This window comes from Cajanus cajan, chromosome 10, assembly GCF_000230855.2.
Source record: "Cajanus cajan strain Asha chromosome 10, NIPB_CcT2T_4, whole genome shotgun sequence".
Taxonomy (NCBI): Eukaryota; Viridiplantae; Streptophyta; class Magnoliopsida; order Fabales; family Fabaceae; genus Cajanus; species Cajanus cajan.
This window is the reverse complement of record NC_138526.1, coordinates 52,754,600-52,779,128: the sequence shown is the minus strand read 5'-3', so window position 1 is coordinate 52,779,128 and position 24,529 is coordinate 52,754,600. Positions and strand designations below refer to the sequence as shown.

At 35.4% G+C, this 24,529-nt stretch overlaps 2 protein-coding genes across 3 annotated transcripts in view; one reads left to right on the top strand and one right to left on the bottom strand.

Moving 5' to 3' along the window:
* Nucleotides 1-24,529, top strand: part of LOC109812674 (calcium-transporting ATPase 9, plasma membrane-type) — a 31,884-nt gene that overhangs the window by 1,087 nt on the left and 6,268 nt on the right. For both annotated transcript variants that reach the window (XR_002240934.3, XM_020376693.3), the window contains exons 4-26: nucleotides 327-448; nucleotides 538-669; nucleotides 767-856; nucleotides 3,125-3,194; nucleotides 4,127-4,197; nucleotides 4,272-4,355; nucleotides 4,770-4,847; nucleotides 4,926-4,997; nucleotides 6,371-6,454; nucleotides 6,570-6,652; nucleotides 6,744-6,852; nucleotides 6,946-7,001; nucleotides 7,117-7,159; nucleotides 7,274-7,357; nucleotides 13,260-13,397; nucleotides 14,527-14,595; nucleotides 14,686-14,784; nucleotides 15,019-15,129; nucleotides 15,454-15,621; nucleotides 15,915-15,974; nucleotides 16,173-16,337; nucleotides 16,830-16,946; nucleotides 18,346-18,444. Coding sequence is in view for 1 of the 2 variants with exons in the window: in XM_020376693.3 (XP_020232282.2) it covers nucleotides 327-448; nucleotides 538-669; nucleotides 767-856; nucleotides 3,125-3,194; nucleotides 4,127-4,197; nucleotides 4,272-4,355; nucleotides 4,770-4,847; nucleotides 4,926-4,997; nucleotides 6,371-6,454; nucleotides 6,570-6,652; nucleotides 6,744-6,852; nucleotides 6,946-7,001; nucleotides 7,117-7,159; nucleotides 7,274-7,357; nucleotides 13,260-13,397; nucleotides 14,527-14,595; nucleotides 14,686-14,784; nucleotides 15,019-15,129; nucleotides 15,454-15,621; nucleotides 15,915-15,974; nucleotides 16,173-16,337; nucleotides 16,830-16,946; nucleotides 18,346-18,444 (2,204 nt within the window). In the remaining variant the exon portion in view is untranslated. The remainder of the gene's footprint in view (nucleotides 1-326; nucleotides 449-537; nucleotides 670-766; nucleotides 857-3,124; nucleotides 3,195-4,126; nucleotides 4,198-4,271; nucleotides 4,356-4,769; nucleotides 4,848-4,925; nucleotides 4,998-6,370; nucleotides 6,455-6,569; nucleotides 6,653-6,743; nucleotides 6,853-6,945; nucleotides 7,002-7,116; nucleotides 7,160-7,273; nucleotides 7,358-13,259; nucleotides 13,398-14,526; nucleotides 14,596-14,685; nucleotides 14,785-15,018; nucleotides 15,130-15,453; nucleotides 15,622-15,914; nucleotides 15,975-16,172; nucleotides 16,338-16,829; nucleotides 16,947-18,345; nucleotides 18,445-24,529) is intronic.
* Nucleotides 18,782-21,395, bottom strand: LOC109815569 (uncharacterized). Its single transcript, XM_083064560.1, has 3 exons — nucleotides 19,933-21,395; nucleotides 19,394-19,793; nucleotides 18,782-19,282 (listed from the first exon to the last, which is right to left on the bottom strand). The coding sequence occupies exons 1-3, from the start codon at nucleotides 21,351-21,353 to the stop codon at nucleotides 18,875-18,877; spliced, it is 2,229 nt and encodes a 742-aa protein (XP_082920686.1). The 5' UTR covers nucleotides 21,354-21,395; the 3' UTR covers nucleotides 18,782-18,874.

Sequence of the window (24,529 nt, the reverse complement as noted above, 5' to 3'; positions counted from 1 at the left end):
GTTTTTATGAATTTATTAATTATTCTTAGGTAGATACGCGATGAAAATATATCGATTGGATAAAGACAGAAAGTCATCCCCGATTCCCCATTATAGAATTGCTTTCATCTCCTACCTGCTGTAGGCTCTGTCGCCCGAATCTTGTTTCGTGTTTTCTACTAATTTATCTGTTTATGTCAACTACATTCTACAAACTCCCTTCTTCTGTTTTGGTTTATTGTTTGACCACTAAGTTCACATAGCTTTAAAGCTTATGCATTTTGAGTTGTGACCAGTTTTATTAAGATTACTCATTACCATCTTTCACTTAATATTTTGGATTATAGTGACAAGCACGGGCGCAGTGGTATCCCCAACTCCAGTTGGTGATGAGTATGCAGTAGGGCTCGAACAACTTGTTTCAATGACTAAGAATCAGAATGTTTCTGCTTTACAACAATTTGAAGGGGCAAGTCTACTTCAGCATATTTATGTTTGTGATTTTATGTTGAAGCGATTTGCTTTGCTAATATAGTCTAGCGGCGTCTTATTATTCAGGTTAAAGGCTTAGCAAAATTACTACAATCAAATCCGGAAAAAGGGATTAGTGGAGATGATGCAGATCTATTGAAGAGGAAAAATGCATTTGGAACTAATACATATCCTCGAAAAAAGGGGAGAAGTTTCTGGGTACATTTTTTATGAAGTTATCTTCTATTTAAATTTCTAACTACAGATGATGAATTAGTTGATATGCTGGTATTAATTCTTTGTGGTTGTTTTCCAGAGGTTTTTATGGGAAGCTTGGCAAGATCTGACTCTTATAATATTGATTATAGCAGCTGTGGTGTCATTGATACTTGGAATAAAAACAGAGGTGCGATTAACACCTTTATTTGCTAATTCTCATCAACCATAACAGTAATTTGAGCCCCGGTAATTGATTCCTTGTTCGATGGAAAGATATGAAGCTTAATTGGAATTAAATCACCTCTTTTATTTGATGTTCACTCAATTAAAATGCAACAAGTGAGAAACAAAATTGAGTGTTACTTTTTAACACCGATTACTTAAGTGGAGGGACAAGGAAGGAGATATGAATAGAGACATGTGGTTTCAGTCCAGCGCAATTACACGAGAATTTAGGTAACAAGCACAGTTTGACGCTTATGCTCTGTGAGGCTTTCGCCTCGACAAAGATTTAAAAGAAATGCATAATAATAAGATCGTTGTCAACACACTCTTTTTTTAATACATTAACTTATCCCTTAAAATTTATTTAAAATTATAAAATGAAAGATAATCATTAAATAGTGATGGGTTATTTATTTATCTATTTTTTATTTGTTTTGATGATTTTTTTTTAATAAAGAGTATGATATGTTATTATTTATTGCTTTGAATATACTTTTATATTGATATAATATTGTTTATATTGATTTTGTTTTGAAGGGTGTCTATATTAAAATTAAATCCTCATATTTATTTTTAAGTTATCATTTAAATGAACTCAAATCAATGAAGTGTGTATTATATAAATTTATGTTTCTTCTTTGATTTTAAGGATATTAAATTTTTTTTAACATTAAGATTAATCAATTTTTGTATTTTTTTAATAAATTTTAATTAATTAAAAAATATATATTTTAAAAAAGTGCATTGTTATTAACATTTTTCATCTTTATAAATGACCATGTTTAAACAATTACTATCACAAGTAAATCTAATATAAATCTGTTGGATTAAAATTTATGGTTTTTGTTATGATGATAGTCTAGTCTTATAATCTAATACTCTGATCGTAAATTCTATATAATAATTATTTTAAAAGTTATATTTAAAATAAAATTTTAATTAATTAATAATATAACCTTTTAACATTAAGCATTATAAAAATTATATTATGGTGTGTTTGAATGAAAAATTTTAAAAATTTTAAAAATTTGAAATTCTTAAAATTTGAATTATTTATATTTTAATTTTTATTATTTTTTAAATATTTTATTTGAATAGGTCAATTTAGATTTTTTAGATCTTAAATTCTTTATTCAAATATAATAATTTGATTTCTACTATAGTTAAAATTGATTTATATATATATATATATAAATATTAGATTTTATAAAAATAAATGTTAGTAAATTTTTAAAGGTTTAAATATGTTTTTAGTTCCTCAAATTTAAAATAAATCTGTTTTTGGTCTCTCAAATTTAAAATTATTGTTTTTAGTCCCTGTAATTTTAAAAACTCTTATTTTAGTCTTTATATTCAAATTTAGTTAAGAAATTTATCAAACATTATTACATAAAATTTACCTATTAGTGTTCTTATTAGTAAAAATATCATATTAAATCCGGTTGATATTACATAAATGTCTTAATTAACCACTTTCAAATATGTTATTAGTGACCCAAGAGACTAAAGCAAGATTTTTGAAAATTATAGAGATTAAAAATAACAATTTTAAATTTGAGGGGCCAAAAATAATTTTGTCTTAAATTTGAGGGACTAAAAACGTATTTAAGCCATTTTTAAATATTTAATAATTAAAGAATATTTTAAATATTTAATAATTAAGATATTAAAAATAAAAAATATATACAAATAAAATAAAAAAAATATGAAAAAAATTCAAATTCCTACCTTATTAAATGAATTTGAAATTTTATTATTTTAATTATAAATACTTAAATTTTATTTTATTTTTTAAAATTAAAACATTTCATTTTAAGAGCCTTTGAAATTCACAAAATAATAAATTAATTCATTTAAACTCTTCATCCAACCTCATTCTTATCCAAACTCATTCTTATAGAAAATATGTTAAACCATATAGAAAATACGTTAAACGATATTGTTATTTTAAATTTTACTTCATGAAATTATCATATTATTGAGTTTTTTTCCCTCGCTTTCCTCAGCATTTGTCAATGTTTCAGCCTTTCAGGCGGTGTAAAGGGGAGTATAAAACACTGCGATTTGAAATGAATATCTTTTAATTTTAAGTTTATTTCGGGACTTCCTGTCTCTTTCTGTATGCATGTTTCTTGGTGCTTGCTTGGGGTAACTGTAATGTTTCTTTCATTATGTTGATGTTGGTATCGTTCAAGAAGGTTTATCTTTTTCCTTTATTTGTTATAACTAGGGCTTGGAACAAGGATGGTACGACGGGGGAAGCATTTTTTTCGCCGTTATTCTTGTCATTGTAGTCACAGGTAATTTTGTTAAACAGTTTCTTGTGGTTTCTTGGCAAAATATTTCTGTGTCTATCGGATGTGGGCTATGGCGATCAACTTAGAAAAGCGAAAGAAGTTGAAGTCTATGATATTTATTCGGTTGGAATAAACACCTCTTATTTTTTTACGCCAACTCCAATAAACTGTTACTTGTACAGTTTTACTTCTACGACTGCTCAAAATCCACAACCTTATTGATCAAAAAAATCCACAACCTTCCCGTAACCCCCCAAAAAAGAAAAAAATTCCTCCACGTACAATGTAATTTAAGAGTGTTATTTATTTATTTATATTAGTCTACACTCTATCAACTATCAAGTTAGGTAGCCCCCCAACAAGTTATGTACACTAAGTAAAAAGTAATTGGTTGATTATTATTTTAATATTAAATTATTTTTAGATTGTTGTACATATGATATAGCTTCTTCTTTTTTATTATTTTTTTTTTCTGTTAAAAATGATAACATGTCTGTAAACTAATTTCTCTTGAGCCACGCGCAAGTGACTGTTTGGATTAACTTATTTTTTCTTGAATTATTTATGTTCCTTTTTGGCATTCTGTGTATGTCAGTTTTAGTTTATGGATTTTGTTAAGGAAGTCAGGGTATTGATTAAAGAATTAAAATAAAAACTACTAAATGTGAAATGGAAATATTTAATATTTGAGAATTTTTTGGTGTACAATGATAAGGTTAAAATTTAGAACCTTATGCAATGCTATACAAACCCTCCCACTACTAGGCTGACTAGTGGTTCAATATTTTGAAAATTTAAAAAATATTTAACAAGTTTTATTTAAATAATTGGTATGATTTAATACAGGTTTTAGAATCCATAAAAACAGAGATCAGAAAGGTCCCTAATTTACTCAGATAACTTTATGTTTTTACTTTTTCCTTTTTGTCTACCAGCTATCAGTGATTATCGGCAATCTTTGCAGTTTCAGAACTTGAATTCAGAAAAACAAAATATAAAATTGGAGGTGTGTAACATTATACTATTAAAACATTAAATCTTGTGGAATAAGCTGAGCATGTACTCTTGAACTCATTACAGATCATTAGAGGTGGCAGAACAATACAAATATCGATATTTGATATTGTTGTCGGTGATGTAGTGCCCCTTAAAATAGGAGATCAGGTGAGTTTGCAAAATATTTCATTTGTTTCTCTCTAAATTTAAGGTCTGTTTGTTTTAAAGTTGGGGTATAATTGATTTTGAATAGTTGATTATAATTGAGATGTGTGCTTAAATTAATCTCAGCTGAGTTTTAAATTGGAGCTTGAGCTGTGGTGGGAAAAATTGACTTCAGTGTTTAAACAAACAAGTGCTGAATAATTTTCTTTCTATGTTAACTACTCTATGTGAGTGAAATGTAAAGAGAGCAGTTATAAAACTCACTCTCAGGTGGTTAGTTTGTTATAGGTATCTTTGCCTTATAAATAAGTAGCTTTGCTCACTGTCAAATAATGAGAATCAGTTACACATTTTACAAATTTTTTGTTTCTCTTTTCTCTCTCTCTAGCACTCAATATACTCTGTGGATGTCCTCAGGTTCCTGCCGATGGCGTTTTAATCACTGGTCACTCTCTTGCCATTGATGAATCCAGTATGACTGGTGAAAGCAAGATTGTATGTTATTCATACCTTCTATTGACCTAATTATTAGTTTTTAATCCTTATGATTTTTAAGCAATGAATGTGCTGCAGATTCACAAGGATCAAAAAGCACCTTTTTTGATGTCAGGCTGCAAAGTAGCTGATGGAGTTGGTGCTATGTTGGTATAGTGTGTTATATCCTTTTATGCTAGTCTGCCTGTTATTTGTTGAGCAAACTCTATTTTGATATAAGCATGGTTGATTTTATGGTTTTGAATTATTTCAGTGCCAAAAGTTTCTGGTTTATGAAGTTAGTTCACTTAGTTGCTACATTCTGATCTCGTGCAGCATACATGTTAAGATTTTCATTAATGTGATGATGTGCTGGCCTCACCGGCTGATCACAAGAAGGCTGATCCTGTAACCTTGTTGATTATTGTTAGCATGTTTCAATATTATCATTTTTATTTGGTTTGATTATCATAATTCTATTTTCATTATTATCTCTCAGGTTTAGTTTCTATATTTCCTTATTTAAATAGGAGTAAGAGTCCAATACAAATATAAAAGGATTAGTATGTTATCTTTTATATGACAATCATTGAATAATACATAAATACAAATTCCCATAATTTCGTCATGGTATCCATATCTTGGGAATAGTTATTCCTTTCTATCATAATGAGTTCATGAAACTTAATTATCAGTTTATCACCAACTGAACCATGATCTCTCCTTTGCGAGCTTTGACCTTCTTTCTGTAAATTGGCCCTGTTGTCTAAGCTTGTTTTTTCACACATTTGTTTTGTTTTGGCTCATATTTAGTAGATTGGCTCAGTTTTTCAGCCTATCTGTTTTGTAGATTGGTTTCATTCCCATATCTAACCCCAACTTAAGTCTAACCCTCTTGTATGTGTATCATGGTCCTGTCTCCACTTTCAAAATGTAGTCTGACTTGTCTTAGATCCTGCATGCAGTTTGACCCCATCTCTACCGATCAGATTTGACCTTGCATTGCATGCTTCCATACCTTGGTTCCCTCTGCTCCTACCTTAGTTTGAGTGGGGAATGTTGGCATATTTCCATTATTATGTGTTTCGATTGTCATATTTCTATTTCTCCTCATTATCTTTTAGGATTATTTTTTACGTTACCTTTTTATCTTGTGATTTATTTCCTTATTTCCTCAATACACATTGCAAACAGTTTTTATTCTCTCCTTTCCTCCCTAACGCCTAAGTCTCCATAATTTTTAACAATTATATTAATAAATAAAAGTATTCTAAACTGGTAATATGGAGTTTATTTTTGTTAAAATGTGAAATTTATTTTTCATTGGTTTCAGTTATTTCCTAACACTTTATTTTGTTTTAATTACTATTCTATTAGCCTGCTTATGTCTTTCTAATGCAACGAATTTGATTCTTCCATATTTAAAGAATTATTTTATTCAAATTTAATTGTCGTTTTATAATTCATGATACTTTGGCTAAGCACATGAAACTAAAATTTTCAGAATGCTACTACCCTGACTAATTTTATACTGCCATCTGTAGGTAACTGGTGTTGGTATAAATACTGAGTGGGGATTATTGATGGCAAGTATCTCAGAGGATACTGGAGAAGAGACTCCATTACAGGTTCCCTCCACATACCCCATCCAAAACCAAAAAAACGCTGTTACTTTAGCTGTACATTAAAGAAAGATAAGTGTCACATTTAAACTTCTAACATATTTTTAGTGACATTTAATAGGTACGTTTGAATGGAGTAGCAACTTTTATTGGCATAGTTGGCCTTACTGTAGCTGTTTCTGTCCTTGCGGTCCTCTTGGGAAGGTAAACATCAGTTGTTCTTTTGTAGTTAATGAATTTATTATACAAGCTCAGGCCAACTTTGATTAGTTGTGTAATTATTTTGGAATGCAAGATACTTCTCTGGTCACACGAAAGATTTAAATGGAAAAGTACAATTTGTTGCTGGAGTGACTGGTATTAGTGAAGTAGTAGATGGGGTCATCAAGATTTTTACCATTGCAGTAAGTGCAGATTCTGAATTATGTTCAGAAACATCCTTTGTTTTCCTTAAATATTTTGTAATAGCTTTTTCAGCTAAATATAGAGCCATGCAGGTAACAATTGTGGTTGTTGCAGTGCCTGAAGGTCTACCTTTAGCAGTTACCTTAACGTAAGTAAATGTTGCTAGTTCTTTTGTTGTACAACACTAGATGTAGCCAAATATATGCTGTCTGATGGTTTATTCTAATCTTCGTCATTTTCTTCCTTGACCACACTCATGATAGCTTGGCATACTCAATGCGGAAAATGATGGCAGACAAAGCCTTGGCAAGTAACTTTTTGTTCTCCAACAGTCACCACAGTATCTGAAACTTTTTGTTGTGCAACTATTTGTTCATTTTCTCATTCAGTTTTAAAATATATTTTCTAACTACCAAGCAGGTGCGAAGACTGTCAGCATGTGAAACTATGGGTTCTGCTACAACAATTTGCAGTGATAAGACTGGAACTTTGACCTTAAATCAGGTGGGTTCTTTGGCCAGAGAATTAAATAGTCCATAATTTACATTAATGCATCTGAATGGAAGCTCCAATAGTTATTTAATTGATGCAACTCGTTGGTACTGGGTTCATTTCATAACAGATTGGTCATTGCTTTTTCTAAAAACAATCTGCTTTCTTGTGGTCCACTGAATGTTATTGTTTATTAGAATTATGTCAATTCTGGAAAACAGAAAACAGAAGAGGAAGAAAACACAGAGAGAGAGAGAGAGAGAGCAGAATTGATAGAAAGATTTGAATTGTATTTCTTAGGTAACAATTCAGAATACAATTGTCCTATTTATATGTTTCAATAGCTTCAAGGAAGACTATTGAAACAATGACCTGTTGAACAAGTAAAAAATAAAAAACAGAAAAACAGAACCTGTTAAACAGGTAAAAGGTAAAAACAGAAATACAGAACATAACTAACTGAAAGAGTAGCCCTATACAATAACATATCTAATACGAGTAAAGATATACTCCAATATCCCCCCGCAAGATCAAGTGGGTTGAGGCGAAGAGTCAACCAACTTGAGCTTGGTCCGAAGCTCACAAAACCGAGAGGGAGATAGAGCTTTAGTAAGAATGTCTGCATATTGATCAATGGCTGGGACATGAACCACATGAAGAGAATTAGTAGCAACTTTTTCACGAACAAAGAAAAGATCTAGCTCCATATGCTTGGTCCGAGCATGAAGGACAGGATTGTGGGCAAGGGCAACCGTGCTCATGTTATCACAATAAACAACAGGAGTGTGATGAGAGACATGGAGTTCAGAGAGTAAAGTTTGAATCCATAGAACTTCAGCAGTGGCAAGAGCAAGGCTTCGGTATTCAGCTTCAGCACTGGAGCGAGCAACAACCGTTTGCTTCTTAGACCACCAAGAAATGAGATTGGGGCCAACAAATATAGAGGCACCAGAGGTAGATCGTCTGTCATCAGGGTCTGAGGCCCAATCAGCATCACAGTATGCACGGATTGACAAAGGAGAGTTAGAAGGAGCTGGTTGCAGATGTAACCCCAGGAACATAGTGCCTTTTAAGTACCTAAGAATGCGTTTGACAGCTGACCAGTGTTGTTCAAGGGGGTTAGACATGAATTGACAAACTTTGTTGACAGAGAAGCTAATTTCAGGGCGAGTGATAGTGGCATATTGCAAAGCACCAACAACAGATCTGTATAAGGTCACATCAAGGAATTTCTCGGAACCTGTTCTAGAGAGTTTACACCCACTGACCATGGGTGAAGAAATAGGATTGGAGTTCTCCATGTTGGTGCGATTGAGGAGGTCACGAATGTATTTGCTTTGAGTTAAGGTGAGTGAGCCATCAGTGTTAGACTTGACTTCAATGCCAAGAAAAAAATCTAGGCGACCAAGATCTTTGAGGGAAAAGGCAGAGTTGAGTTGAGCAATAATGTTCTGAAGTGTGGAGGAGTTATTTCCAGTGATAATAATGTCATCTACATAGACAAGAATGTAGATTACATTATTGTCATGAGAGTAGACAAATAGAGAAGGATCACACTTGCTGATCTGAAAATTGAGTTGAAACAAGGTAGTTTTAAGTTTATCAAACCAAGCACGGGGTGCTTGTTTTAGACCATAGATTGCCTTATGAAGTTTGCAGACCAGAGTTTTGTCCGAAGACTCAAAGCCTGGAGGTTGGGACATATAGACCTCTTCTTGAAGGTTGCCATTTAGGAAGGCATTGTTGACATCCAATTGTTGAATTGACCAGTGATGGGTTAGGGCTAGGGTGAGAATGAGGCGGATGGTGACAGGTTTGACAACAGGTGAGAAGGTTTCATTATAGTCGGACCCAAACTGTTGATGGAAGCCTTTTGCAACAAGGCGTGCCTTATACTTATTGACAGTACCATCCGAATTTTCTTTAATACGAAACACCCACTTACAGCCAATGGCTGTTTTGTTTGGAGGAAGAGACACAAGAGTCCAAGTACCATTGTTTAGAAGGGCATTATATTCCTGCTTCATAGCAGCAAGCCAGGTATCACTGGCCAAAGCTTGTTTGGTATTTTTGGGTTCAATGTGGGTGAGTAGGAGAGTGGGTTGAAGGCGGGGTTTTACAATGCCAGCTTTGGCCCTGGTAGTCATGGGGTGAATGTTAGTAATTGGAGTTGGGTTATGAGTGGATGATGAGGTTGATGAAGTTGGGAGAATAGGAGAGGCCAAGGCAGATGAGGTGGTGATAGGGACGGATGGGAAAGTGGAGTTATGAGTTATAGGTGATATAGGTGGAGAGATGAGTGTAGAAGGATCAGTGTGCATAGGAGGCTGTGGATTGGTTATTACAAGAGGAACAGGAATTGAAGGAGGGAGTGGGTTGGTGGCAGGGGCAGGGAATAAACTCGGATAAGGAAAGCGGGTTTCACAGAAAATGACATCTTTGGAGATAAAAATTCTGCCAGTTGGGGCAAGGCATTTGTATCCTTTATGAGAAGTCGAGTACCCCAAGAACACACACTCTTGGGAGCGAAATTGAAGTTTATTCTTGTTGTAGGGCCGAAGGTGAGGAAAACAAGAGCAGCCAAAAATTCTGAGAAAATTATAGTCAGGTAATTGATGAAATAGTTTTCTGAATGGAACATCATTCTGAATGGAAGATGATGGTAGTCTGTTAATAAGGTAGACACTGGTTAGGAATGCATGGTCCCAAAACTGCATAGGGAGGTGAGCTTGAGCCAACATTGTGAGACCTAATTCAACAATGTGACGGTGTTTGCGTTCCACAACACCATTTTGGTGATGAGTGTGAGGACAAATGAGTCGATGTTGAATGCCATTTTGGGCTAAATAGGAGGTGAATGAACGAAATTCTCCTCCCCAATCAGTTTGAATCGCTTTAATGGGTAGCTGAAATTGATTTTGAATCATAGCATGAAATTGCTTAAAAACATCAAGTGTGTGAGCTTTACGTTTAAGAAGAAAAATCCAAGTGAATCGAGTGTGCGCATCAACAAAAGTAACATAGTACTGATAACCATTATCAGATGTGATAGGTGCAGGGCCCCATAGGTCACTATATATTAATTCAAACGGTGTATGGTAAACAGTTTTAGAAGAATTTGAAGGTAATTTGTGAGATTTGCCAAGACAACAAGGAGTACAAAAATCAGAAGCTGTTTTATTGATGATAGGGAAATTACAAAGTCTGAACACAGATTTTATTACATCATTATGAGGATGTCCTAGTCTAGAATGCCAAGTGACATAGGGAACAGAATGACAAGAGGCTGTATTAGCAGAAGGCGTGATTGCTGGTTGTTGTCTTGGCTGAAGCAGTGAGGGAAACTGGTACAGGCCATCAGGGCCAACAACTCCCATGAGGAGAGTGTCTTTAGTGTCCTGTGATTTAACCAAACAGCAGGTTGAGTGAAATTCAAAGAAAACAGAATTATCTTTGCAGAATTGGCTCACACTGATAAGATTTTTTGTGATATTGGGAACATAAAGAAGATTATTGAGAGTAAGGGAGATGTGAGGTTTTAAAGGAGAAGGGAACGCAGTTACACCTGAGGAGTTTATAGGAAGACCGTGGCCATTGCCAATGATAATCTGATCGGGGCCTTCGAAGGGAGTGAGTTGTTGAATGTTGTGGGACATGTTGGTGACATGATTAGATGCTCCGGAGTCGGGATACCACAAATGGGAACTAGGGGAAAGTGCAGTCAAAGCCATGGGCGAAGCCTGGGCTTGATGGGCGCCATTGGAGACAAGATATGCCTGAGAAGAGTTGGGGTTGAGCGGGCGGGAACCTAAAAGGCCGTTTGAAGAACCAGTGGGGCGCATGTGGTGTGAGGGAAAGGAAGAGGGATTGTACCCAAGGGTAGGGTTGGCAGTGGAGTTAGCAGCGGAGAAGGTATTATCAAAGGGTAGGGTTGGGACAAAGGTGCTATCAAACCTGTAATAGCAAGAAGAAGCAATGTGGCCGTATCGATGGCAGACTTGGCATTGAAAGCCAGCAAACCTGCCACGCCCACGACCGTACCGATTGTTGGGTCGACCACCACGACCATACCGCCCACCAGATCTGCCACCGCCAGAAGAGGAGGGAAGCTGAGTGTCTTGATGGGTGAGATTGGCTTGCGGTGGCAAAGGGGAAGAATTCGAGCTCGAGGGGGTTTCAAGTAGATTGACAGTGAGAAGGTTCTTTTTCTTGAATTTTTCAAGGCGGGATTCATGGGCAAGAAGAAGGGTTTCAACTTCTTCTATGGTCAATTCATCAAAACGGCTGCTGATGAGGGAAACAGTGGATTCATATTCTTCTGGAAGCCCCTCAAGAACAATATCAAGATGTTCTTTGGAAGAAACAGGGTTGCCAATAGCAGTGAGGGCATCAACAAGGGTTTGGATACGAAGGAGATAGTCAGAGATGGAACGGTTTTCAAGAGTTGTGCTACGAAGGTCACCACGCAATTGACGGGCTTTGGCATTGGTGTGGGCATGAAAATACGCATGAATCTTGTCCCAGATTTGGAAGGAAGATTTACATCCTATGACGCGTGTGAGCATTTCTTTGGACATGGATGATTGGAGCCAAGAGAGGAGTAATTGATCTTGCTGTTCCCACGCAAGATATGCCTCGGAGATACGATTGGCATCTCTGTCAGAAATTGAAAGGAATTTTGGAGGGATTTGGGGATTGACCAAGAAGTGGTGGAGACGGTGGCCTTTGATGACTGGTTCAACTTGTTGACACCAAAGAAGGTAGTTCTTGGTGTCAAGCTTTTCAGAGATAGTGTGCAAGAAAGTGAGGGAAGGGGATGAGGAGGGTTTTTCTTGTGCAGCATAGAAGTGGGGCGGGGTTGTTGCAGAGGACTGTGGTTGTTCTTCAGCCATGAAGGAAGACGAGTGGTGTAGTCGGGCAGAAGGTGCAAAGAAGATAGGAATCTTTGAGGGAGAGAGATGAGGATCAAAAGCTCATGATACCATATTAGAATTATGTCAATTCTGGAAAACAGAAAACAGAAGAGGAAGAAAACACAGAGAGAGAGAGAGAGAGAGCAGAATTGATAGAAAGATTTGAATTGTATTTCTTAGGTAACAATTCAGAATACAATTGTCCTATTTATATGTTTCAATAGCTTCAAGGAAGACTATTGAAACAATGACCTGTTGAACAAGTAAAAAATAAAAAACAGAAAAACAGAACCTGTTAAACAGGTAAAAGGTAAAAACAGAAATACAGAACATAACTAACTGAAAGAGTAGCCCTATACAATAACATATCTAATACGAGTAAAGATATACTCCAATATTGTTAAGTAAAAAAGAAAATGGTTTTCATGATCTCTTTTGTTACTAGGCCTCTATAAATTTAAATAGTCTAACTTCATGAAGATTAATACCATGAAATTTTTGTTGTTTTGTTTGACCTTTCCTTCCACATGTTAGGCTGTTATTTATATGGTCGGTAGAAGAATACATTATGTATTTAGAATTTTAGAGCTAATATGGAGAAATAGAAACCTAGGTGGAAAAGGCTTGGTTGTTGTTATATGGAGAAATAGAGAAGGAACTCTAAATTATGGAGAAATAGGCTTGGTTGTTGTTTGATAGACCTATTTTCTCACATATAATGTGTTCCCTCTGCCTTTTTTGGGGGTCACATTAGAGGTGCAAGAAAATGGATATGAAAAGAGAATGATGACCTTGTACAGGGTTGAACCCCACCCGATGCCAATTAAGATGAAAGCCTGTTGGCAATATATCTGTAATTTTGTGTAGACATAAATCTATCTAATAGTTTTACAAGCTGTTTGCTAATTCTGCTTAACTCCTAGGTTTCTGCATTTCATTCATGTTACTTGAAATCCTTGAATTATCAGTATTTGATTGTAACTTATTTTTTGGAATTGTAGATGACTGTAGTTGAGGCATATGTTGGGAGGAAGAAACTAAATCCACCAGATGATTTGACAAAATTGCATCCAGAAGTTCTATCTTTGATAAATGAGGGCATTGCACAGAATACAACTGGCAATGTTTTTGTGCCTAAGGTTTGCCTTTTTACTTGAAAACAATGTCTAGGATTCCCTTTTATGTTGGGATATTTGGTACTATATTAGCTCATCTTAGAAAGTAGGTTTGGGTCTAACTCAACCCTACATAATTGGTTTGTAAGGTGAGGATTGTTCTCTACTTATATACTCTAATAAGGCCTTATTTTTAATCAATGTGTAACTTGAGTTTTTTTCAATATACCTTCTCATGCCTAAAACATTTGGGCTTCCTGTGTAGATAAATGGTGGGTAACCCTTTTTAAATGATTTAGGATAGGCCGGACTTGAATTTTTCTAATAGACTGTCTCACGTCTAGCCTCAAACCACAACAAAAAAAAAACCCTAAAAGAATGTTAAAAGGAAACGACAATAAAGGGAAATGCAGCAACTAGCAATACATATCTAGGGCACCAACCAAACAGCTAGGAGGACCTCCAAAGGAGAAACCCCCTAACCAGACTTGGTAAGAAAGAACGAGGAGGAGGCGAGGAGCCCACAAGAAGGACCAGACCCGTGATGGAAGAGATCTGATGCCTGGAATGTTGTGCACGTACCCCAGAGGTCCCTGTGCATTAGTGCAAAGCAATATATCAAAATGCACGCATGTGGATGAGTGAAGAAGATTCTGGCAGTGGCACTCCAATAACAATTCAACCAAGTCTGACGATTGACTGTTCAGTTGCAAGTACTAATATATCTCCTGTGGCTGTAAATTATCTGTCTGCCTCTGGCATATTGCCTGATGAAGATAAAGCCCTTCCTAAGTTATGCTAAAAATGGGAGTTATGACTAGGATGAATGGTGGTTTTGTAGTGTGATTATGGCTGGCTTCTTTTGTATTGAATTTGAACAATATGAACCAAATACCGTTTATAAGCTAAAAAAATAATGAACAAACTTGATTTATTGATTAGTTTCCACTACTTTGAGATGGCACTGGTCTTCTTGTGAATGGTAATGACTACTGACATACAAGTTGATTGATGGTTCTTTACTAACCTGCTCTTGTTTTTTAAATTAAGTATTAACTGGCATTGCTTCTGTTGTTCTTATTTGATTAATTTTTGAACCATGATATCAATATCTATTTATCATTACATTCTGTGCATGCATTTGCTTTGGTAGGTTGGTGGAGGAGAGGTGGAGGTGTCAGGATCTCCTACAGAGAAGGCAATTCTTTCTTGGGCAGTGAAGGTACCCTCACTTTTTTCTCCCATTTTCCTGCTTTGCTTTAGACTGGTAATGATTTTGAAGGTGAACTAATCTGTTGAGTCCTGGTGGCAGTTGGAGATGAATTTTGAACTTGTTAGATCAAATTCAACGATTCTCCATGTCTTCCCCTTCAATTCTGAGAAAAAGCGAGGCGGTGTTGCTTTGAAACTGGTAATTATTTGATACAAATGTTTTCCAACTCATGGCTTATTTACTGAATCTTATAGCCATTATGATACATAAATATTCATCCCATGCACTTTCAATTTTAACTCATTTTTAACTTATTTAATTTACAGAAGTAGATTAGTTTTACTTTTCTAATATTGAAACATATCAGTTGGATGGTTTGCATCATCTTTCATATGATAATCACAGAAATAATGAATGTAACTTGCTTGGCAGACGGACTCTACAGTACATATACATTGGAAAGGAGCTGCGGAGATTGTTTTAGGAACTTGTACTCAATATGTTGATTCTGATGGTCACTTGAAATCTATTGAAGAAGAAAAAGTAAGGAACAACAGCTTCATGTGATAGAAAGTTTGTTGAGGGAATTAAAATTATTGAACTGAACCAGGGGAGATAAAAATAAATAAAAAATATTCTCTTGGTTGATAGCTAACCGAAATTTAAAATCATATATGGAAAGGCTACCGCCTAATCACTTCATCTGTAACGGTGTGATAAAGTGTTGTTTCAAGTTACTCCAATGCCAAACTTGTGCAATTATAAATTGGATACATCATTGTTCCATAAATTACAGTGACTAATAGCAGTTGATCAAATTTTTAGTATTTTCCTACATATTATTTATATTTATTTAAAAATTTCCAGGTATTCTTCAAGAATGCTATCGAAGACATGGCTGCTCAGAGCTTGCGTTGTGTTGCCATTGCATACAGATCGTATGATTTAGACAAAATTCCATCTAATGAGGATGAATTAGACCGGTGGTCCTTACCAGAACACGAACTTGTCTTGCTAGCTATTGTTGGAATAAAGGTAAAATGCAATATTATTTTTTCACTGTTATAATGTATTAAAGTTGTTGAAATTTGTTTGTCCTATAGCTTGCAACGTGAAAGCGTAAGTGGTGAAAGAAAATGTACTTAAGTATCACATTTAATGAAGATTGCAATTTTTGATGTTGAAAGTATTCTTATAAAAACATTTAGAGGCTGGTAATGGTATTGTTATATAAACTTAATGCTCTGGAGCTTACTTTGTCCTTATGCTTTCAAATCAATCGTCTATAGTGTATTCCTTCCTCTAACTACATTAATCTAAATGTTCAGGATCCTTGTCGACCTGGAGTCAAGGATGCTGTGAGAGTATGCACTGAAGCTGGCGTTAAGGTAATATATAATTATATGTTTGATGAATATAGTTTTGATATTGATTAAACAACTAGATATTTTCATATTTAGATTGCTGTTCATTGGAAATGGCAGTGTTGGAATGTGGTTATGCCTTCAAAAATTGCATGTGTTTATCCATATTCCAAAATATAAAATCATTGCAACCCAACACATTGTACATCTGGGAACTCACAGGTACGCATGGTTACGGGTGACAATCTTCAAACAGCAAAAGCTATAGCTTTGGAGTGTGGAATACTGATGTCAAGTGAAGATGCTGTTGAGCCAAATATAATTGAAGGAAAGACATTTCGTGAACTATCTGAAAATGAAAGGGAACAAATTGCGAAAAGAATAACAGTATGGTTCTTTCATTGTGCTATTTTATGATATTCATTTCCTAAATATATTCGAGAATATTATTCATCTAGAAGAGTGTGCAAAAATACTAACCATCCAAAATCAAACGAATCCAAATTATGAACACCGAACCATTTTGAGAAGAAAAAAAACTAAAAATGTGAAATGATTCACTTTGTTGTAAAAACAGTTTGATTAACCAAATTGTTTTTATAAAGTGGACTGGTTTGATTTTTTTTTAAGAAACTGAACTGCTCCAAAACGATCCAATTTAAAAAAATCTGATCCATTTTAGAAAAAACCAAACTGATCTGCTTTATAAAAAACAGTTTGGTGTTTGGTTCATATTTAAAAATCCAAACCATGAACAACCCTATTCATCTATTACGAATCTTATAGGCTGTCCACCCTAATTACCTATACCACAATAAATCCCCCAAGTGTTTAATATATACTTTTGATCTGCAAATATTTTTATATATCTATATATAGGTGATGGGGAGGTCGTCTCCTACTGACAAGTTGTTGCTTGTACAAGCACTACGTAAAGGTGGTGAAGTTGTTGCTGTCACAGGAGATGGCACCAATGATGCTCCTGCTCTGCATGAGGTCTGTATATTTCTTGGATGTACAATCTTCAGGCTGAAACTCTTTAATACTTTCTTAAGAATGAATCTGCATGGGAAAAGTGCACCCGCACATGTGTAATAATGAGTTGGAGTTTCTATAATTTGTTTTCTACCTTTATTTAGATTTGGCTCTTCTGAAGTGTGGATTGCATGTGTTTTGAGTTTGACAACTTTATTTTACCTGTGCATTATATTTTATGATTAAATAGTGCACTGACTGTGAAAAGAATTTTTACACTATCATTCAATTACAATCTGTCATGTATGTTAAGTTAGTTAGCTTTTACAATAATTATACAAAAACTCATATCAACAATGATTTATAATTAGTGTAAATTTTTTTTACCTTGACAATGCATAGCTATTAATCTCATTTTATTACAATTTAAACTATAATTTTCTAATAAATAATTATTATTGCACTATGTACCTTAGAAAAGTCAAATCCTATATTATTTATTTGCATAGTTTTTTTTCTTCTGCTCAACAATTAATAGTAAATTTTTTTTTTTTAATCTTGAAATTAATGGAAAACTAAACATGCAATTCTAGTTGTTTCTTTTGTTCATGGTTTTCTTCTACGGCAGTTGTTGTTTTTGGTATAATTATTTGTTATAAGACAGAAGTCTAGGGCTCTAGGCATAATCAAGAGATAGAGATATATTGTTATTTCCACTATCAAGGTCAAGCAAATCAAATACTTAAGGAGATTGCATCATCAAGAAAATCAAATACTTAACTAAGGAGATTGCATCATAATTAAGTAACAAATAATAAGAAAACTCATACATATAATTGATCCATGTTTTTACTTGAAGTCAGATGGCATTGTTAGGTTACCGTATCTGAAGTATCATTCACTTTAGTGCTTGGTGAGTTGCCATAGTTTTTTCCTGAAAAGGTACCTTAAATGGTTAGGAGAGGAGAGTGTTTATAAATTACCCTTAGTCTCGACTTCTAAATAGTGTAGGTCTTTTTGGCATATTAGAACAAATCTCACAAGCGAGACTAAAGGGCAAGAGTGGCCTAGACCCTCCTTTTAGTCTCAATTTCGCTAGCATCATTAAGGTGATTACATATGAGATATTGTCTACTTTAGTGTTCGATGAGCTATTATGATTTTGTCCTACAAAGGCATCTCGGTGAGTTAAAGGAGGAGGATATTTATAAACTACTGTTGGTCTTTAACATCAACTCTTTATTCAAAGTCAAATATATGAGGGTCGTGCTAAAAAAAAATCATCAAATAACTTAAATCATGCCCACATTGTCTGCATGTTTAAAAGTTAAAATTTAAATTCATTATTAAAACTTAGTCTATCAATTATATTAATTTCCTTATCATAGTTGTTATAATGTTTTACTATTTTGTAATTTAGGCAGATATTGGTCTTTCTATGGGCATCCAAGGAACAGAAGTTGCAAAAGAAAGTTCAGATATTATAATCCTGGATGATAACTTTGCATCAGTAGTAAAGGTAAGCTTGTTAGTTATTCACTTAAGCATGTATTTTATGATTGTCTTTTTTTTTTTCGTGTCTGTGGTTGGTACATGATTTCACATGAACAAGTTAGAAGTTATGTACCTCTTTAGCAATGGTTTCTCTAGCCTATATTTAATGTCAATCAAGGTTGTCAAACTCGAGAGTCTACACAAACTCGTGGAGCTCTGGTAGACTCGACTCGTAGACTCGACTCGTAGACTCGTAAGAGTCTACCTAATATTAAAATATATTAAAAAACATGAACACACACAATATGATATTACTATTTCAACATTCTAAGTCTGAAATAAGTCAAATAACAACAATAAAATGTCATAATACAAATCTTAACCATACATAAACAACCAAAAGTCGAAAACACATAAGTCCACAAATCAAAAACATAAAACAAGATCTAAATTAATCAATCAAAGTCCAATCCTCCAACAAATGCATGTGCATCATCATCATCTTCATTTTCTTCAAGCTCATCATCCTCTTCATTTGATGATAAGGGTTCTTCAATATTCACATCATCAAAGACCAAATCCTCAAGGTCATTTAAAGTTGGATTGGTTGAATCTCCAACTAGTTCAACATTTCCACCATCATCCACATTTTCATTTTCATCCCCAAGTGGTGGTTGGACATTCTCTCCATTAAAAATAGCATCTCCTTCCTCAGTTATCCACTCATCATCAGAATGAAGTTCATCAAAAGGAATAACAAGATTTCTTTTCACTTGTTTACTCTTTAGCTTCAAGTTATACATCACATAAACCAAATCATTCATCTTCCTTTGATGCAAGCGATTTCTTCTCTTTGTATGAACCTAGAAAATAGAACACAAAAACCAAAATTTCAAGATTACCTATAAGGCTAAAACTCTAATTTCTAAACATTAAAAATTAACAACTAAAAACAAAGACATTAATTCAATTACCATTTCAAATGAACTCCAGTTACGCTCACATCCAGAAGAGCTACAAGTTAAGCTTAGTACACGGATTGCAAACTTCTTTAACTCTGGACATCCATCCCCATAGAAGTCCCACCATTCTGCAGGAAGCATAATCTTCCTACTAGCCACTGCAGTATCAAGACCAAACAACCCTCTAGCATAATGAAATTCAGCAAGTTGCGTACCAATCTTGCTCCTCTCATTCAAGTCACTCACCAACCTTGTCATACAATTGTACAACCCTTGTTTAACCTCAACATCATCATCTCTAAAATTAGGGTCATAATGGAAATGGGGATTGAGGTAATATGCAGCTGCATGTAAGGGTCTATGGAGTTGTTTATCCCACCTTTCATCAATAATATTCCATACAGGTTCATAACTATAAATATGAAATAAATGCAAGTTAGGAATATTGCCATTATCATATACTAGAAACATGAGTACATAACTATACTAATTTACTAAATAAGATCATTAAATTTCAATAGAAATATAGTTTAGAACTAAGAAAAGTTTACCTTTTCTTAACATTGCCGAAGTTGATTTTTATCTTTTCCTTGGCACAATCCATCCCATCATATATAAATCCCATGGCAGGTTTTTCATCAGAATCCACCAAGCGAAGGACAGTCATAAGAGGAACAACGGCTTTGAGACATATGATTATGTTCTTCCATAGACGACTATCTAAAGCCATGCCTTCCACCTTTCTTCCCTCCGGTGTAGAGGAAAACTTACTTGATTTCCACTCATTTGAACTAAACATACACATCAATGATGCTTTATTATCATTGAGACAAGATAGAGTTAAATAAGCAGTAGCAAATCTAGTTATACCGGGCCTAACCAAGTCCCTCCCCTTAGTGAACTTCTTCAACATGCTAATGAGCATTGTTCTAGAGTATATGTAGGTGGTAATCTTTCTTCCTTTCTTGATAGTCACTTCATGAACCTTTAGCTTCTTCTCAAAATCCTCAAAAATCAAATCAATACAGTGAGCAGCACATGGAGTCCAATACAAATTCTTCCGTGTCTGCATTAACATTTCACCTGCTGCCTTGTAATTTGCAGCATTGTCTGTGACAACTTGGACCACATTCTCTTCTCCTACATAATTGACAACATCATCCAACATTTTAAAAACTTTATCAGCTGTTTTAGAGATGTCAGATGTGTCTAATGAATATAGGAAGACTGTCCCCTTAGGACTATTGATCAAAAAGTTACAAATTGATCGCCTCTTCTTATCTGTCCATCCATCAGACATGATTGAACAACCAATCCTCTTCCATTCCTTCTTAAACTCTTCAAGCATTGAATCAGTTTCAATCACAGCTTGTTTCAAAAGCTTCTCCCTCACATCATGATAAGAAGGGGGTTTATAACCAATTCCATATCTCCCTATCATCTCACACATCTTTATAAACTCTACATTTTTAATGGAATTGAAGGGAATGACACTTGTGTAAAAATACCTTGCAACTTGTTGATCAACTTGGTCCTTATAGTCTTTTTTCATCATTTGGTTTAATGTTATTTGAACTCCAGCACCACCAACTCCTTTTCCTTTTGTCAAAGCCCTCATCTCCATCTCTTTCTCTATGTCATCTTCCTCATCAATATCAACCAATCTCTTTTTCCTCATTGATGTCTCTTTAGCCTCCGCAACAATTTTCATCATTAGAATTTTAACTTCTTCCGGTACCATTGCACATGGTTCAGAATCTTCTCTAGTACCAGCAAGGTGACGCTTAAATCTGAAAATCCCCCCACTGACAGTTTTTGTGCAATAGTTGCACTTCACCTTTTTTCCATTGCCTAGAACATCTGTCCCATGCTTCCAACCCATGTCAGTCCTATTTCCAGGGGCATTTTTCCTTCCTCTGGAAGAAGAAACTGCATTGCTTGAAGACTTTGAGCCACCACCGGTTTCAGACATCTTGCAATTATAGGAGTAACCGAGTAAGAGACTAAGTATATGTAAATTGTGAATAACACCAACAAACCAAAAAATCAAAAAATGTTAGAGTGAGAACTGAGAAGTAACACTCACGATGCTGGAAGAGTGGAAGCTGCAATGACGGAAAGCGATTTTGGCGGCGGCAGAGATGCGGCGGAGATGCGGCAGAGATGCGGCGGAGGGAGACTCGCGTCCGTCCCAGCAAGATGCGGCGCCGTTCGTAGCGGCGGAGAGGCGCCCTTGTAGTGGCGGAGACGCGCGTTTTGTAGAGGGGCGATTAGAGTTCGTAGCTGCGACGGAGATGGCTGTTTAGGGTTTAGCTACGGAGGGAGACTCAAAAACGTGCAAATGGTGGAGCAGCTAGCGCGCAGGGCAAAAACATTTTCTCACTTACTGACCTAGGCAAAACGGCGTCATTTTTGGGCCATTTAGGGGTCAAAAAAAAAACGTCACCAGACTCGTGGACTCGGGCTCAGACTCGCGATTCTGACCGAGTCTACCCGAGTCTACCCGAGTCTACCCAAAAACGATTCTACAAGCGAGTTAACCCGTTTTGCTCCCCTAGACTCGTAAACTCGTCCGATTCTACGAGTTGACTCGCGAGTTTGACAACCATGATGTCAATTGTCAAATTGTTCAGTAGCTTCCTAAAATATGTTTTTATTTTTTTTATGCGCTCTTTATACTTACAGAAAATGATAAATTGTTCAGTAGCCTACGACCTATTAGACTAAAGTTAATGTATGTTCAGTGCGATCATCAATATGTCATTCATGGTAATTGTTAAACATTTTAAGCATTATTTATAAAATTTATAATTATGAAGAGCTTATTTAATTGAAAAACTAAATTAACTATAAAATTTTATTAATATCTTTTCAAAATATAGAAACCCATTAAAAACTCCCAATCATAGATATATTTTAAAAATTTGATAAAACTACACTGATCTAAATAAACTATAAAAATTATTGGAGTATATAACTTTACTGCTTAATATTGTATTAGATATAATATTGTATAGGGTTATTCTTTCTGTTATTTTTCTATTTTAGTTTGGTTACCTGTTCAATAGGTTATTGTTTCTATAGCTTCTTCTAGAAGCTATTGAAACATATATACACACATATATATATATAGGACTATTGTATTACAGATTCTACTACTGAAAGTAACACAATTTTCTTCTCCGCTAATCTGTCTCTATCTCTCTCACTCTTTCTCTCTCTAATCTCTATATGGTATCATAGAGCTGTCGATCCCTGCTACCCCTCTCTTACTCTCTTCTCCTACTGGCCTTGTTGTTGAGCCTTGCCACCCCTTCTTCCTTTTCTCCCTGTCTGCACTATTAGTCTTTTCTCATGGCTGAAGAAACGCCATCGCCTTCCCCACCACCGCCTTCCCCACCATCAGAAATTAGATACCAAGAACTATCTTCTTTGGTGTCAACAAGTTGAACCTGTCATCAAAGGCCACCGTCTTCAACATTTCTTGGTTAATCCCCAAATTCCACAGAAATTTCTTTCGGTTTCTGACAGAGATGCTAATTGTATTTCTGAAGAATATCTTGCTTGGGAACAGCAAGATCAGTTGCTTCTTTCTTGGTTACAATCATCAATGTCCAAGGACATGCTCACTCGAGTCATTGGGTGCCAGTCTTCATTCCAAATTTGGGATAAGATCCATGCATATTTTCATTCGCACACTAATGCCAAAGCACATCAACTCCGAAATGATCTTCGCAGCACGAATCTTGACAATCGTTCAATTTATGATTATCTTCTTCGAATTCAATCCTTGGTCGATGCCCTAATTGCTATTGGTGATTCCGTCTCCTCCAAAGAACATCTTGATATTGTTCTTCAAGGCCTTCCGGAGGAATATGAGTCCACTGTTTCTCTAATCAGCAACCGCTTTGATGAGCTTTCCATAGATGAAGTCGAAACCCTTCTTGCTCATGTATCGTGTCTTGAGAAATTCAAGAAAAAGAACTTCATCTCTGTCAACATTCTTGAAACCTCCTCAAGCTCTAATTCTCCTATCTTGCAACCTCAAGCCAATCTTGCTCATCAAGATTCCCAGTTTGCTTCTTTTCGTGGTGGAAGAGCTGGTGCACGGAATGGTCGTGGTGGACGACCCAGCAACCGTTATGGGCGTGGGCGTGGGCGTGGCAGGTTTGCAGGCATTCAATGTCAAGTCTATCACCGATATATGGTCACATTGCCTCATCTTGCTATTACAGGTTTGATGGCAATTTTGTCCTAGTTTTACCTCTTGACACTTCCTTTTCCACTGCCAGCTCATCTGCCACCCCAGGCTTTGGATATAATCCTCATCCCTTTCACTCACAACCAGCCACTCATCCCACTAGATTTTCCAATGGCATTATGGGTTCTTGACCACCTAACCCAAATTCATCCCAGGCATACCTTGTTTCCAATGGCAGCGTTCAAACTCAACCATTAGCTATGGCCATGACTTCCTTTTCTCCTGGTTCAAATCTGTGGTATCCAGACTCAGGAGCCTCCAATCATGTCACCAACATGTCTCAAAATATCCAGCAATTCACTCCCTTTGAAGGACCAAATCAAATTACCATTGGCAATGGTCAGGGTCTTCCCATAAATTCTTCAGGTGTTACTACTTTTTCTTCCCCTTTAAAACCTCACATTTCCCTTACTCTCAATAATCTTCTTTATGTTCCCAATATTACCAAAAATCTCATCGGTGTGAGTCAATTTTGTAAAGATAATTCTGTCTTCTTTGAATTTCACTCAAGCTTCTGTTTGGTTAAATCACAGGACACTAAAGAGACTCTTCTCATGGGAGTTGTTGGCCTTGATGGCCTATATCAATTCCCCTCTTTGCTTCAGCCAAGACAACAAACAACACTTACACCCTCTGCTCACACAGCTTCTTGTAATTTTGTTTCTTATGCCACTTGGCATTCTAGACTAGGACATCCACACAATGATGTACTGAAATCTGTATTCAGACTTTGTAACTTTCCTATTATCAATAAAACTGTCGCTGATTTTTGTACTCCTTGTTGTCTTGGCAAATCTCACAAATTACCATCTACCTTATCCAAAGTAGTATAATACACCTTTTGAACTAATATATAGTGATTTATGGGGCCCTGCACCATTTATATC

Excerpts from the sequence above, each read along its gene's own strand:
- LOC109815569 (XM_083064560.1), bottom strand. The coding sequence starts at position 21,353 with ATGTCTGAAACCGGTGGTGGCTCAAAGTCTTCAAGCAATGCAGTTTCT. Across the intron at positions 19,794-19,932 it reads TTCGGCAATGTTAAGAAAAG|TTATGAACCTGTATGGAATA; the intron begins GTAAACTTTTCT and ends TCATATTTATAG. Across the intron at positions 19,283-19,393 it reads ACTGGAGTTCATTTGAAATG|GTTCATACAAAGAGAAGAAA; the intron begins GTAATTGAATTA and ends TCTATTTTCTAG.